This window comes from Mixia osmundae, assembly GCF_000708205.1.
Source record: "Mixia osmundae IAM 14324 unplaced genomic scaffold scaffold_4, whole genome shotgun sequence".
Taxonomy (NCBI): Eukaryota; Fungi; Basidiomycota; class Mixiomycetes; order Mixiales; family Mixiaceae; genus Mixia; species Mixia osmundae.
The window spans coordinates 538,456-551,587 of NW_014575560.1; the positions used below are offsets into that span (position 1 = coordinate 538,456).

Sequence of the window (13,132 nt, forward strand, 5' to 3'; positions counted from 1 at the left end):
GAAGAATATGCATCTAAGGTTTAGGCACGTCGCATGGGCATTGCCTTGGTGAGCGAAGTCGCCGGCTTGCTTGTGGGCTTTTTCTGAGCGTCTTGAGCCGGTGTGCGAGTGAAAGCTTTGGCGACATCGCTCATCGATTTTTGAGCTTTCTTGCTGGTGTCTCGCTTTGTTTTGTTGGGCCCTGATGCTTTCTTTGGCGCCGGCATTACCGCAGCTGACGATGGCTTCCGACGGAAGCCTCTGCAAAGAGCGACATAGTCCCTGCCATATTCCATTACAAAGTCCTGAGTGATGCCGGGCGTCTTGCTCAATGCATCGGCACTATCAGGCAAGCGAGCTGTGATCTGAGCGAGCAAGGCGTCACTGCAGATCTGCTTCGCGTCGACGTTCGCTTTGATCGCTTGATCCCGTCGCAGGCGACAGAACTGATCGTAAGGCGTATCGGGCGCCATTGATCGGGCATTGTGAGACTGTGTACTCTCTAGCAGGGCCAGCTGCGTCTCCGCATCCTCCTCGTCATCATCTTCCAGATCGTACACGACCTTAGCAGGAGCTTGCTGACGAGCCGCAACAGGCGAGCTATCGTTGTCCCAGAAGCCTTGCTCGATCTCTTGCTCTTCGATGGACTTGCGCGGAGCCTTTGCCCCTTTTGTCGCTGCGTTCGCGCTGCTACAGATCAAGTTGACTGTTCTGTGCCCATTGAGAACTTCGCGGTGATGTTTGCCCAATATGCAGTAAGCGCTTGTAAAGCCCATCCCGTTCGTTTCGTGACGTTCGCCGAGGATGCCTTCGTTGCACATGATCTGCAGCAGCCTCTCGATGTCTGTACGCGCCAGACTACTACCCGCGCCAAAGCCTGCCAGTCTGTCGTGTCCGCTCTCTACGACCTGTAGTCGGAAGGCTGAGCATGTTCTGTCAATACGATGAAAGTCTCACCTTCTTGAGTTTGCTACCCCTGAAGATGTCGGCACAATGGACAAGGGTGATGCCCTTTTGGTCTTGAATCTCTCGGACGAGGGTGATGATGAGCTTAGCGTATGATGTCATGTTGACAAGCTCCTGGCCAGTGCCAGACTTTCGGCAATTGTCGCACGTAGCGTGACATTGCTCGCGTGCAAAGGTCTCGCCGAAATACTGCAGGACCTGTGTTCTTCGGCAATCGATCGTGTTGAATGCATACTTCACCATGTCCTGGACGTGGGCTCTCTGTCTCTGCTTCTGCTCGTGGCTGCCTTCCCCGGTGTCTATGAGCCTATACAGGAGGCGCGTGTCGTTGAAATTGAAGTAGAGGATGCAGACGGAGTCGCCGCCGTCTCTGCCAGCGCGCCCAGTCTCTTGATAATATGCCTCAAGCGAACCAGATATCGTAAAATGCAGAACAAATCGAACGTTAGCCTTGTCAATGCCCATGCCGAATGCGATGGTAGCGCAGACGACGTGAATTTTGCCCCTTTGCCAATCTGCCTGAATCCTGATTCGGTCGTCTTTTGCCATACCAGCGTGGTAATGATGCGCTTTGACGCCGTGCTGAGTCTTGAGCGCCTCTGCAATGTCCTCGCATTGCTTCTTCGACAGACAGTATATGATGCCGCACAGTCCGGCGAAGTCTCGTTTGATCAGATCAGAGATGTCCTTTATGATGAGCTTGCCTTTTGGTCTGACTTCATAACGCAGATTGGGTCGATTGAAAGATTGCGACAGAACAAGGCAGTCGTTGATGCCGAGCGACGTGATCACGTCCTGCTTGACGCGTTCGTTAGCAGTGGCAGTGAGAGCCATGATGGGCACGCCGGGATACTCGCGCTTGATCGATCCAAGCTCTTTGTAGTCCGGTCTGAAGTCAAAGCCCCAGCTGGATATACAATGCGCCTCGTCGATGACGAATCGAGCTAATCTTTGCCTTCGATGGAGGTTACGTAAGACATCTTTGAACAGCGTGCTTTTTGCAATCATCTCTGGCGTCACGTAAATGAGGCAGGGCCGCGTATCATCGTCTGCCGTTCGGAGCTCGTTGATGACAAAGTCGCGATCTGATTTTTTGAGATCGCTATTGAAGGCCAACGCGATCACGTCTTTGTCCATCAGAGCTTGGCATTGATCGTGTATCAAGCTCAGCAGGGGACTGATGACGATAGAGACACCTCTCGTCTTGCCGCTCTGCACAACGGCAGGCAATTGGTAGCAAAGTGATTTGCCACCGCCCGTGGGCATCAATATGAACACATCATCCGCTGCCAGGGTTGCATTGATCGCCTTGAGCTGATTTGGGCGAAAAGAGGACAGTCGGAAGTGTTTGTTGAGCACTTTAAGCACGTCGCGCGACCAAGGGAATGACATGTCATTCCTCGATACGGTTGCTCTGACCGTTGTGCTCTTTACGCCGGGCGCAATTGCTGCTTGTACCGGAGCTGGGGGCAAAGATGTGACTTTGGTCGGCCTGACAGACGCCGACGAGACTGATTTGGAGAGACTGATGACAGGAAGAGCCTTATTTGACAAGGAGACCAGGGGAATACGCTTAGTGCCAATATCTGGCTCTGCATGAGGACTCGCCGGCCTTTTGGCTGGGACACGCGCGGCTGCGACCGCTCGCCGGGGCGCAGGTCTGAGCTCGACATCGGACGAAAGGCCATCATCCTCGAAGAAATCGAGCGGCATGTCCTTTGTGAGGTCAGCAGATACCGGCTTCGGCGCTGAAATTGGTTGTTGGCATACACGTGCAGTCGGCTGATGATCAGGCGTGTGTGCTTTGTCTGGCACGGCTGAAGGCTCAGGATCTGGCCTTGAGATGCGAGACGATGGTCCAGAGACTTCGGAAGAAGCAGGATGAGGCCTCCGACCGCCTCGCTCGCTGGACGAGCTCATACGGAGAGCGGAGGGATCAGCATCGCTGTAGAAGCCCATTTGGGCGAGTTCTTCATCGATGAGGGTCTCTTGACGAGACATATTGTCAAAAAGGGGCTTGTACCATTCCGACTCGGCATCGACATCCTCCATAGCATCATCAGGCAGAAGTGCTTCTGCTCTGTCGTATTCCTGCTCGGCCTGCTTTATCCTCCGTTCGAGCGCGAGCATCTCTGTCTCTAGGTCTGCCTCGCGCTTCTCGTCCATGCGAAGGTCTCTGATGGCTCTCGCAAGTTTGTTACTGAGCTGTTGTAAGATCGTCTCGCTGAGTTCGGGTGATGCAGCGAGGCGTGTCATCACAGCTTTGATGGCAACGTGTCGCTTCTCGAGATTCAAGCTGACGAGCGCATGTTTGTTTGTCAAGACGACGAGATCGCTGTCTTCTTCGCTTGTGTGCTTGAGGATGCCCTTGAGTTCATCGAGCATCGTCGCCAGCAAATTACATCGCTGCTGCCGGAGCTTCCTTTTCGATTCTATCTTTTGACATTGCAAGCTCTGCCGCGCACCTTTAGCCATACACGTCGACAAACGTCAGTAGAGCCTACGCTGTCGATGCCTGATGCTACTAGACCAGACTGACGCAGCGGCGAGTCAGAGGACTGGCCGTTGTCCCTCTGCTTCTCTCTTGCGCGCATCGACAGATCTTTGCTGACCGCCATCGAAGTCCCATCAGTATTCTCGACACTCATACTCACGGATCTGTGCGCCGCTAGATTTCCGCTTGACTGCCGCAGATGCTGTCCCGTCGTGCCTGAACCTGACGGTGACGGCGCGGCGACGGCGCGTAGCACGGCAGTCGACGATCTCTGTCCTGGCGCACTCGCGATCGACGCAGGCGATATAGCTGACTCCGCTCGCGCACCGAGCGACGCGGCTGGCACTGGAGCCGCCACAAACTTGCGCATGCCGGGAAGCCGTCGTCGTCGTTTCTGGCCGTCCAATTTGTTGGCGTTTCGCGACGGACGATGATCACGTGACTTACGATCGCCCTCACCGGCCAAGCAGGCACCAAATTTTGAGACTCGGTGTGAGGACAATGTTCGCAACTTCTCGAGGTAAGGGTCACTGGGCAAGGCAGATTGAGTCATTCGCTAATGACGCTCGAGCTACAGGGCATCCAACAACGCTGGGGCAGCCCATACCCGCGCTGACCGATCATGCGGTGTCCGTCAGTCTGCCAACCTGGCGAGACAACGTAGGCTATGAGGAGGGCGAGGCAAGGGTGGTAGATGCTATGCAGACTGGCTATCCTCGCTTCTTCGTGCACAAATCGATTCAGCGTCTGGCAAAACTTCTTCTGCAAGCAGCTCCATCGCGACAAGATGACTCGTCGTCCAATTCTGAATCATCAGAGGAGATAGCCTGGCTCTTCCCCTCATTCAGGATTGCACAGGACTGTCAGACCTTCCTCGCAAATCGAAGGCCCAGGTTGCCGTCTCGCTACTCTGCATTTCGCTGTCCTAATGCGGATAATGAGCAAGAGCTTGTCATCCATGCCGTCATTCTTGCGGTGGAGCCGACCAATGCAGGCAAGCAGTACTGGCAACATTCGGGCAACGGCATCTCCTCCCGGCGAGCAGAGCGAGCGCTCGCACTCATCGCAGGCTCAGCAGCCTATGCGACTAATGGCCATGCCCCACCACCCGCCCGACCAGTCAGGGCGGCGAGTGGTCGCGGCTTTGCGCGCAATCGTCACTACGCCAAGAAAGGCTCGATCTCCTCTTCTGCCGACTTACTCGCCAGTCCAAAGGCGGACGATATGACGAGCTCCATCGACTCACTCGCAAGTAATGGCAGCAGCAGCTCACGAGAGGCGCAGTTGACGGGCTCCAAGGATGGTCAGCAGGATGAGACGGATCTGACAGCGTACCTTGAGGAGCGATATGGCAGGAATCTCTCTGCCCAATTTGCGCCTCTGGCCAAGCTTGCTCTCCGGCGGCGTATTGCAGGCTGCATGCGCGACGACGCCACAGACCTTGCCTCACTCCATCAAAGCGATGCGACCGTCAATGAGGATGACAGGCATTTGCTTGCCTCCCTGGGAGCAACCAACGAAGCTTGTGCGCCTGGCCAAGTGAGCGATCGCGGCGTCAAGGGTCTGACGCCAGATGATGTCTATCTCTATCCCTGCGGCATGGCAGCCATCTACAACGCCTTTCAGCTTGCATGCCGTACACGTACTTCGCGTCAGCTGCCGCTCGGAAAGAGCATCAGCTTCGGCTTCCCGTACGTGGACACGCTGAAGATACTGGAAAAGTGGGGACCAGGCTGCCATTTCTTCGGACACGGTCTAGAAGGATGCGTTGACGAGCTCGAGCAGCTTCTCGCTACGAACCGACGCGACAAGCCCCAGGAGCCTGGTATCCTTGCCCTTTTCTGCGAGTTCCCGTCGAATCCCCTGCTACGATCCCCCAATCTTGTCAGGCTCAGACGACTCGCAGATGAATACGGATTCATGCTCGTCGTCGACGAGACGATCGGCAATTTTGTCAATGTTGAGATCTTGCCATTGGCCGACATAGTCGTCAGTAGCATGACGAAAGTCTTCAGTGGCGATAGCAACGTTATGGGCGGTTGCATGACGTTGAATCCGCTCGGCAAACACTATGATCTGCTCAAAAAGCTTCAGGAGGAATCGTTCGAGGACAATTACTTCGCGGAAGATGCCGTGTTCATGGAGAGAAACTCGCGAGACTTCCGAAGGCGGATCGGACGGATCAATGACAATGCCGAAGCCTTATGCGACATGCTACAGACTCGGGTGCACGATTCGTCAAAGCAGCAATTACCCCCACCCGTGCTCAAAAAGGTATACTATCCAAAGTATATCACTCCCGACAATTTTTTGGCTTGCCGACGTCCGATACCTTCTGGCCACATCAACGGTGACCTCGCAGAGAGGCCAGGGTTTGGAGGCTTGTTCAGCATGACATTCACGTCAATGCTTGCCTCTCAAGTTTTCTTTGATGCGCTGCCATGCTACAAAGGTCCCTCACTTGGTACCAACTTCACGCTCGCATCGCCCTATGTCATGCTGGCTCACTACGGAGAGCTAGACTGGGCGCTCTCTTACGGCGCCGATAGCGGTCTGGTCAGGGTCAGCGTCGGATTGGAAGATCTAGACATGCTGCTCGAGTACTTTGGCGAGGCTCTTGATCGCGCAGAAGCCCAGGTGTATGCCAAGAGCAACAGCAATGCATGAAATCTGCTCTTTATAGACGGAACAACAACAGTCTATAGCGACATCACTTGGATGTTCTCACGGATAGTAAAGAGCGTCCGGGCGAGCTGGCCATTCGTCTTCGTAAAGGCTGTTGATTGAGCGACAGCACGCGATTGCTTTACCAGATAGCTTGTATCGGTTTGTAGAGTCAATGGCAGATCTTCCGACTTTCGCTTAGATGCTTCGCGCTGCTTCGTCTGAACCTCGAATTGGCTGGAGATGGCAATAGCACGCTCGACCAGATCAGAAGGAATGCCTGCCATCTTGGCGACATTGGGACCGTAAGACTTTGTCGTGGCGCCGTCGACGAGCCGGTAGAGGAATGTCACCTCGCGAGTGTTGTCGTTCATCTCCGTCGCCATGCAACACGGCCTTATCTGTGTATGATAGGCAAAATCAGAGACGAGCGAGGTGAAGTGGGTAGCAAAAAAGCCGATGCAATTATTGCGCGTCGCCAGAGCGTGCAATGTGGCGAAGGCGATGGCGTACCCATCGCCCGATTCTGTACCACGTCCGAGCTCGTCGAGAATGACCAGCGAGCTCATCGAAGCGTCCGAGAGGATCTTTTTGGTATCGTCCATCTCAACCTTGAAGGTTGACGCATTAGCATAGATCTGATCTTGTGCTCCCATACGCGTCAAGATGGTGTCTACTGGTGAGAGTTTAGCAGCGGAAGCGGGTACGAAGCAGCCAATCTGAGCCATGATCGTTGCAATTGCGACAGATCGTAAAAGGGTCGATTTGCCGCTCGCGTTAGCGCCAGTAACAAGCATTGTGCTCTTGGCCGAGGCGCCAAGTTGCACGTCATTTGGGATGAAATCGGGCGTCGACGCAAAAATGCAGGGATGTCGCAGATTCTCAAAGTCAACACTCGCTCGATCGCTGTCAACAATGACAGGTCGACAGGATGGCTCTCCTAAGGCTGCCGACGACTTGGCGAGACTGAGGAGGCAGTCGATCTCTGCAATCAGCTTGACCGCCTGTAGCCAAATGTCGTAGTGCTGATCGAATGCGGCACAGAGTCTGCCTTTGAACTGCTTAATCGCCGCGTTGCGTCTCTCACGCGCCTCTTTGAGCTGTCTGACAAGCTTCTCGACTTCGGGGCTGTAGTATCGATGCCAGTCCTGCATCGATGTCAGCGATGACCTTCGTATGAACAGATGGCCTACCTTGGTCTTGCTCATCTGCGTCCAATTTGATGGTACTTTGATCTTGACGGGAACCTGCACTTGATAGATTCTGACCGGCCAACAAGGTCAGCTTCAAGGTGCAGAGATAAAGTAGGTTCGTACTCTTTTGTGCCTATATCTTTAAATGTCAAGTCGTTGCTCTTGAGGTTGCGGCGATACTGGGACAGACAGTCGTACAAATCCTTCTCGATAGCAACGACGGCATCGACGCAGTCGTCATAGAGTGTGTCAGCGCCAGAGAGTGGCACCAGCTCGTGCTCTTCGACCTGGAACAGACCTCGTAGTTTCTCTACTAGTGGTACAAGATCAGGCGCACTCGCGATCGTCTGCGCAAGACCAGCAGCCGGAAGAGTTTTTGCGATGCTTCCGAGTCGGCCGAGCAGCCTGTCGATCTGTTCGAAGCATGTGACGACCCTATCAAAGTCCTTGGTCTTGATCGTGCCCGCGTGAATGCGACTGATAAGACGTTCGAGATCCGGCATCGTCTTTGTCGCCTTTTCGAACGTATTGGCAAAGTCGGCATGCTCGATGAGGCAGGCAACGATCTCTAAGCGAGCGTTGATAGCTGATGCCGCCCGCAGGGGTTGACAGACCCACCCTTTCAGCATTCTCGTGCCGAATGGTGTGACGCATCGACTGAGCAGGCTGATCAATGTACCTTCTGATCCACCTTGACTGTTCTGCAAGACTTCGAGATGCGCAAGCGTTTGGCCATCAAGAACCATCCGTTCGCCAGATCGAACGGGATCAAAGAGCTGAAAGTTGCCTGTCGTCACGAGATCTTTGTCGAGATTGAGCGAGCGAAGATAGGCGATAAGGCCGCCTAATGCAGACATAGCTTGCTCATTGTCGTAGATCTGCGTGATGGGAGCAGGCACGGCTCGATTGACAGCTGCAAAGATGCGATGGATGTCCCCCTTGCCGTCTGCAAAGTCTGCCGCCTTGAGGGCGTTCCACGTGCATTGAAGCGGTAACACATTGCGTAGTATGCGTGTGGTTGCCTGTGATAGATTGACACGCTCGTGCACAAGCTCGCGAGGACGAAGCAGGCGGAGCGTGGTCTCGAGCTTGGTTCGACAGATATCGTCGGCAAAGGCGATAATCCTGAACTCGGCAGTAGATGCATCGAGTACGCAGAGACCAAACTGGGGCCGTGCGCTTGAACTTGGGGTGTATTCTCTGATAGCAATGCAGTGTTGCGACAGATCATCGCTGAGCATACGTTCGTCGACGATGGTACCACTCGTGAGAACACAATTCAGTTCGCGCTGGACAATCTTTTTGGACGAAGCTTTCTCGCCAGCAGATTTTGCGTCTTTATGTCGCATCTCCATGCCTATCGCAGTCTCTGCCTGATCGACCCGACCTACTTTGTAACCTTGCGCCAGGAACTTAGCAGCCCAAAAGTCAAAGGTGGCCTCCGGCACGCCGACCATGCACATTTTGACGCGATCTGTGAGCTTGAGACCAAACTCGCTATGACCGATCCGAGCATCGTTTTCATAAAGTTCATAGAATTTGCCTTTTTGGAAGAAGAGCACAGTGTCAAAGTGGTTCTTTTTGATCTCCCAGAACTGTTGCTCGAATTGCGTCAGGTTCTCCATCGCTTTTGTCGGAACGTAGAGTGTAGAAGGATCATAGTCGGCATGGCCTGGTCGATTTTTGTTTGCGTCTCTTGGATCGACGAGAAACTCGAAAGCGTCTTCCTTGGCTTTTTGCTTGATTTTTTCTAGCTCTGCCCGAGACTTGTGTGCACCTCCGCCCAAGGATTGTGGGCCCGTACCAACTTCACCTTCGTCACGAATGGCCGAACCGATTTGAACGGCACGAATCGCTTTGCGAGCGGCTTCGCGCTGCTTTGCGAGAGGTGCCAGCTTTTGCGGCTTGTCGTCGTCTTCGCTGAGCTCGAGTTCGCTAGCGCTCCGTTCGGACTCGGCCGGCTTCGCTCTTGCTTTGCTCTTGCTCGAGGATTTTGCAGGGCGCTTCTTTGTCGACGGACGGGGTGCTGGCGAAAGCGACGCGTCGGAACGCAAGTCTTCACTGCTTGCTACGCTGAGCAGGTCAGGGGAGGCCTTGTCATCTTGGTCGATCTTGTAATCAGATTCATCGTCAGAGTCGAGCACAACCTTGCTTTTCTTTCGCGTTGTCGCCTTTGAGCTCTTGGGCTCATCGTCATCATCCTCACTCTCAGCGTAGCTCACAGCCGAGGCGCGCTTGCCGGTCTTTCGCGGGATGAGCGAAGCAGACGAGCGTTGCGCAGGCACAGGACTGGAGCTGAGGACTGTTGGCTCGGACGACACGTTGACAGACGCGGGCTCTGGATCTGATGTAGGTGGCGTGGAGGAGTCGAGCTTACTCTTCTTGGCTCGAGCGAGTGATGGGCTCTTGGACACGCGCTTGCGGGTGCTGCTCGTGCCATTTGACTCGTTCGCGAGGCTCTGGCTTGAGTCTGCTTGTGGAGCAGGTGACGACGAGGCTGGCTTGCTAGATGATGCGATCGAACGTGCCTTGCCATCTAGAGGTAATATGGGGCTCGTCGAGGGGCTGTCTGCGCTCGCTGCCGGCTTGGGCTTGCCGAAGAAGCCTAGCAAGGTCCTGTACAGTCGCGCTGCTCTGAGACTCTTTCAAAGGTGCGGGACAGGGCATGACTTGCCTTTGTTTCATCTTGCCATCACTATCGCCATCCTTGGCCGTGCTTTTGGCCATGTCGGCAGCCTGTAGGTGCACTGACTGCTCAGCAAAGAGCCAGTCTCGTGCCAACGCGCAACTCGGAAGAGATCGACGCGACGGCCGGCGACGACGACGACGACGACGACGAGAGCGCGCACTGCGAGCGGCAGAGATGATCCCAAGGCCATGGCTAGTCTGGCTAGCGTGCATACTCGCATGCAGCACACGAGTCCAGGCACTCTACTTCTACCTTCAGGCAGGCGAGCAAAAGTGTTTCCTCGAAGATTTGCCAAATCACACGATCGTCGTCGGTACGGACCTGTTATGATCTGCAGGCGTGGATGCTCAGCCCTTCAGTGATGGCAGGCAATTACAAGGCCGAAGAATGGTCGGACGAACGACAGGCTTTCCACATGAACGAGGCGCTGGGAATCCAAGTGACCGTTGAGGTCAGGCCTCGCTTGTGCTTTGGCGCCTGTGCTCTACTCAGCGACGCACGCCCGCACAGGATCTAGAGACCAAGGAGATGGTCGTCAACACTCGCGGGATACCTCACGGCAAGTTTACCTTTACCTCGCACGATGCAGGCGACCATCAGATCTGCTTGCGTACAAAGTCAGTCGATGCCTGCTTGAGCTGTCCTGGCAGTCATCTTGATGGCCACGAGGACAGTGCTTCGGTCAGCTGGCTCGTCTCCAATCCACGGGTGAGGCTCTCGCTCGACATAGCCATCGGGCAATCGAAAGTGGATGAGCAAGATGAGAAAGACCACGTACACGATCTTGCTGCCAAAGTCAGAGATCTCAACAAGCGTCTCGAGGATATCAGGAACGAGCAACAGTTCCAACGAGAACGGGAGCACGAGTTCCGCAGTCTCAGCGAGATCGCCAACTCTCGCGCGGTCTGGTGGAGTCTGTTCCAGATGGTCGTCCTCTTTGCTACTTGCGCCTGGCAACTTCGCCACTTACGAGTTCGTCTCTCTCGCTGTGTTTACATTGATCCCATGTCTTACTGGCCGTGCAGACCTTTTTCACGAACAAAAAGCTCGTATAGAGCATGCAAGCTTACGCAGCCATGTTGTACCCTAGTCAGATCACGACAGGTAGATGATGCAGTGATAGTGACAATCAACATTGCTTCGCATTAGATCATGGCGTGAACAGCTGCCAGTCTTTCGGTCTCTGGCCGGTCGATGCAGGGGGCGGCGTAAGCAGACCCACCGTGCCAGGCGTTTCTCGCTCTGACACAAAAGGCTGCGGAGCCGAGTCGGGTATATATCCTCCATTTAGCGGCGTGGTCTGCCTAACCGGCTGACGTACAGCTGCGGCAGGAGGAATATAAGAGCCCGAGTCGGGTTGAGTGAGATCTTCGTCCACCGCTATCGTCACTTCTTCCGCGTTGGCCATGTGAGGCCCTTTGCCGTTTGTGGCAAGAGGCTCGGATCTCTCCTGTGTGGACTGAACGCCGAGCTCTTCCTCCAGTGCGTCATCATCGGCCAGATCGTCTTCGCCAAAGACTTCCATCTCGGGCGGAATCTGAGACTGACTGGCAGGTCTGAAGAGTGGAGGCTGCTCCATGAGTACGTCTCGTAGATTCTGAGTGGGTAGATCAGAGCGAGAACGTTGACTTGCAGATGGACGAGGATGAGGTGCGGGCTGCTGGGAAGTCGACATCGGCACTTGGGATGGTACACGATGGCGTGGCAGAGGAGGCGGTGGCATGACAGATGTTTTGCCGTTCTGTCTCGTCCGTGCGTCTGATTCTTCCTTTATATCGGCGGGATCGTCATCAGACGTCGCCAGAACAAACTCGGTCACGAATTCATCGCAGACGACACGAACGAGGAAGGGACTGGGTGATTATGTCAGGATGCTTCATGTCCGGACAGAGCGCGAGGGCTTGCCTGCCACCATTGGTGAAGCCTGCTTCGATAGCAAAGCCAATGCCGTTTGCGAAATCGACGATTGATTTGAACTCTTTGAGGCCGAGAGTGATGAGCGGATTGCCATGAATTTCGTATGCATCGTACTCTTCGGTCTCCATCATGACGGTCGTGGCCATCGGCCTGTGCTTGAAAATTTCACTTGCCGCTGGTATTCTGATCAGATAGGCAGCAGTAAAGCAGTCATGTGGACTGACACATGCCAGGTTTGAGCTGGGCGTCTTCGAAGCTCTTGATCTTGACGAGCGCATCAGTGAAGAAGAATGTGACTTCCTCGGTGCCTGCTCGGGCGAGCGGTTTGTCAGTTATGGGCCAATTGACAAAGAGCCCGACATGCCTCCTCTCTTGCCCCAGAAGTGATTTGCGAGGTCTTTGAGCGTTCTCGGTGCTGCGACATAGCGCGAAGTACAGCTCTGCCAGCTGACGACGGCCACTTTACACTCTTGCTCGCCATAGGTCACCCGATGAGTCTTGACGATGCCTTATGAGCGTTGGCGTGTCAGCAGCAGTCCAATCTCTCTAGAGGCACGCGATTGACCATTCTTGAGCACGAGTCGAATGACGAGACGATGGCCTTCGAGATCTCCGTCGCTGCTGTCTGCTGTTGAGCCAGACAGATTTGTCGCTCTAAGGGAGTTTGTGGTCGTGAGGGAGCACTCTATGACGTCTTGCGTGATCACGCTGGGTCGCAGGACTGAAGTCAAGGCCTGATAGATCTCATCAGCAGCGCGTGGACGGAAGGAGCCGTGACACACCTTTGCGACGATGGACATCTGCAGCGTCTTGCCCGTACGAGGATGAGTCGATGTGGATCTGCCGCTCGTCGCGTCTGACGAGCTTGTGCCGTCTCTGTCGAGTTGGGCAGTATCTTCATTGGATGATCCGGTGATGCAATATTTGGAGAAGAATGTCGGACGGAGGTCGAACTGAGCAAACGAGGAGAGCGAGGCAGATATGGCCGATAATTTGAGATTATCATCGTTGCCGTTGAGGGAGATCTCATCGCCGAACTTTGCCAGACAGATCAGACACTTTGATAGCTCTGTGAGTCTCCATCAGTCACGATCAGGCGACACAATGCACAAGATGCTCACGTCTGAGACTATCGAGCCCGAGCGTGACGTCCATAGGTCGTCTGCTCGACGCGACGCTGTCGACAAAGCCGACATCGCCAACAGCAGCAGCCGTCACTCACTCGGTCAA

General features: G+C 54.7%; 5 protein-coding genes across 5 annotated transcripts; 2 read left to right on the forward strand and 3 right to left on the reverse strand.

Moving 5' to 3' along the window:
* Positions 1-20: 20 nt before the first annotated feature.
* On the reverse strand, positions 21-3,824 carry L969DRAFT_23304 (uncharacterized protein; the record flags this gene model as incomplete). The annotated part of the gene is made up of 3 exons (XM_014712909.1): positions 3,450-3,824; positions 937-3,399; positions 21-887 (listed from the first exon to the last, which is right to left on the reverse strand). The coding sequence occupies exons 1-3, from the start codon at positions 3,807-3,809 to the stop codon at positions 21-23; spliced, it is 3,690 nt and encodes a 1,229-aa protein (XP_014568395.1). The 5' UTR covers positions 3,810-3,824.
* A 116-nt stretch (positions 3,825-3,940) lies between these two features.
* Positions 3,941-6,106, forward strand: L969DRAFT_93898 (uncharacterized protein; the record flags this gene model as incomplete). The annotated part of the gene is made up of 2 exons (XM_014713183.1): positions 3,941-3,959; positions 4,017-6,106. 2 exons carry the CDS (start codon positions 3,941-3,943, stop codon positions 6,104-6,106), a joined length of 2,109 nt encoding a protein of 702 aa, XP_014568669.1.
* A 32-nt stretch (positions 6,107-6,138) lies between these two features.
* Positions 6,139-10,023, reverse strand: L969DRAFT_93899 (uncharacterized protein; the record flags this gene model as incomplete). Its single annotated transcript, XM_014713184.1, has 4 exons — positions 6,139-7,251; positions 7,297-7,366; positions 7,420-9,912; positions 9,971-10,023. 4 exons carry the CDS (start codon positions 10,021-10,023, stop codon positions 6,139-6,141), a joined length of 3,729 nt encoding a protein of 1,242 aa, XP_014568670.1.
* Positions 10,024-10,159: 136 nt separating this feature from the next.
* Positions 10,160-11,040, forward strand: L969DRAFT_93900 (uncharacterized protein; the record flags this gene model as incomplete). Its single annotated transcript, XM_014713185.1, has 5 exons — positions 10,160-10,298; positions 10,354-10,436; positions 10,496-10,602; positions 10,660-10,957; positions 11,011-11,040. The coding sequence occupies 5 exons, from the start codon at positions 10,160-10,162 to the stop codon at positions 11,038-11,040; spliced, it is 657 nt and encodes a 218-aa protein (XP_014568671.1).
* A 95-nt stretch (positions 11,041-11,135) lies between these two features.
* On the reverse strand, positions 11,136-13,057 carry L969DRAFT_93901 (uncharacterized protein; the record flags this gene model as incomplete). Its single annotated transcript, XM_014713186.1, has 7 exons — positions 11,136-11,838; positions 11,891-12,077; positions 12,127-12,210; positions 12,267-12,410; positions 12,468-12,636; positions 12,685-12,971; positions 13,024-13,057. 7 exons carry the CDS (start codon positions 13,055-13,057, stop codon positions 11,136-11,138), a joined length of 1,608 nt encoding a protein of 535 aa, XP_014568672.1.
* Between the last annotated feature and the right edge of the window lie 75 nt (positions 13,058-13,132).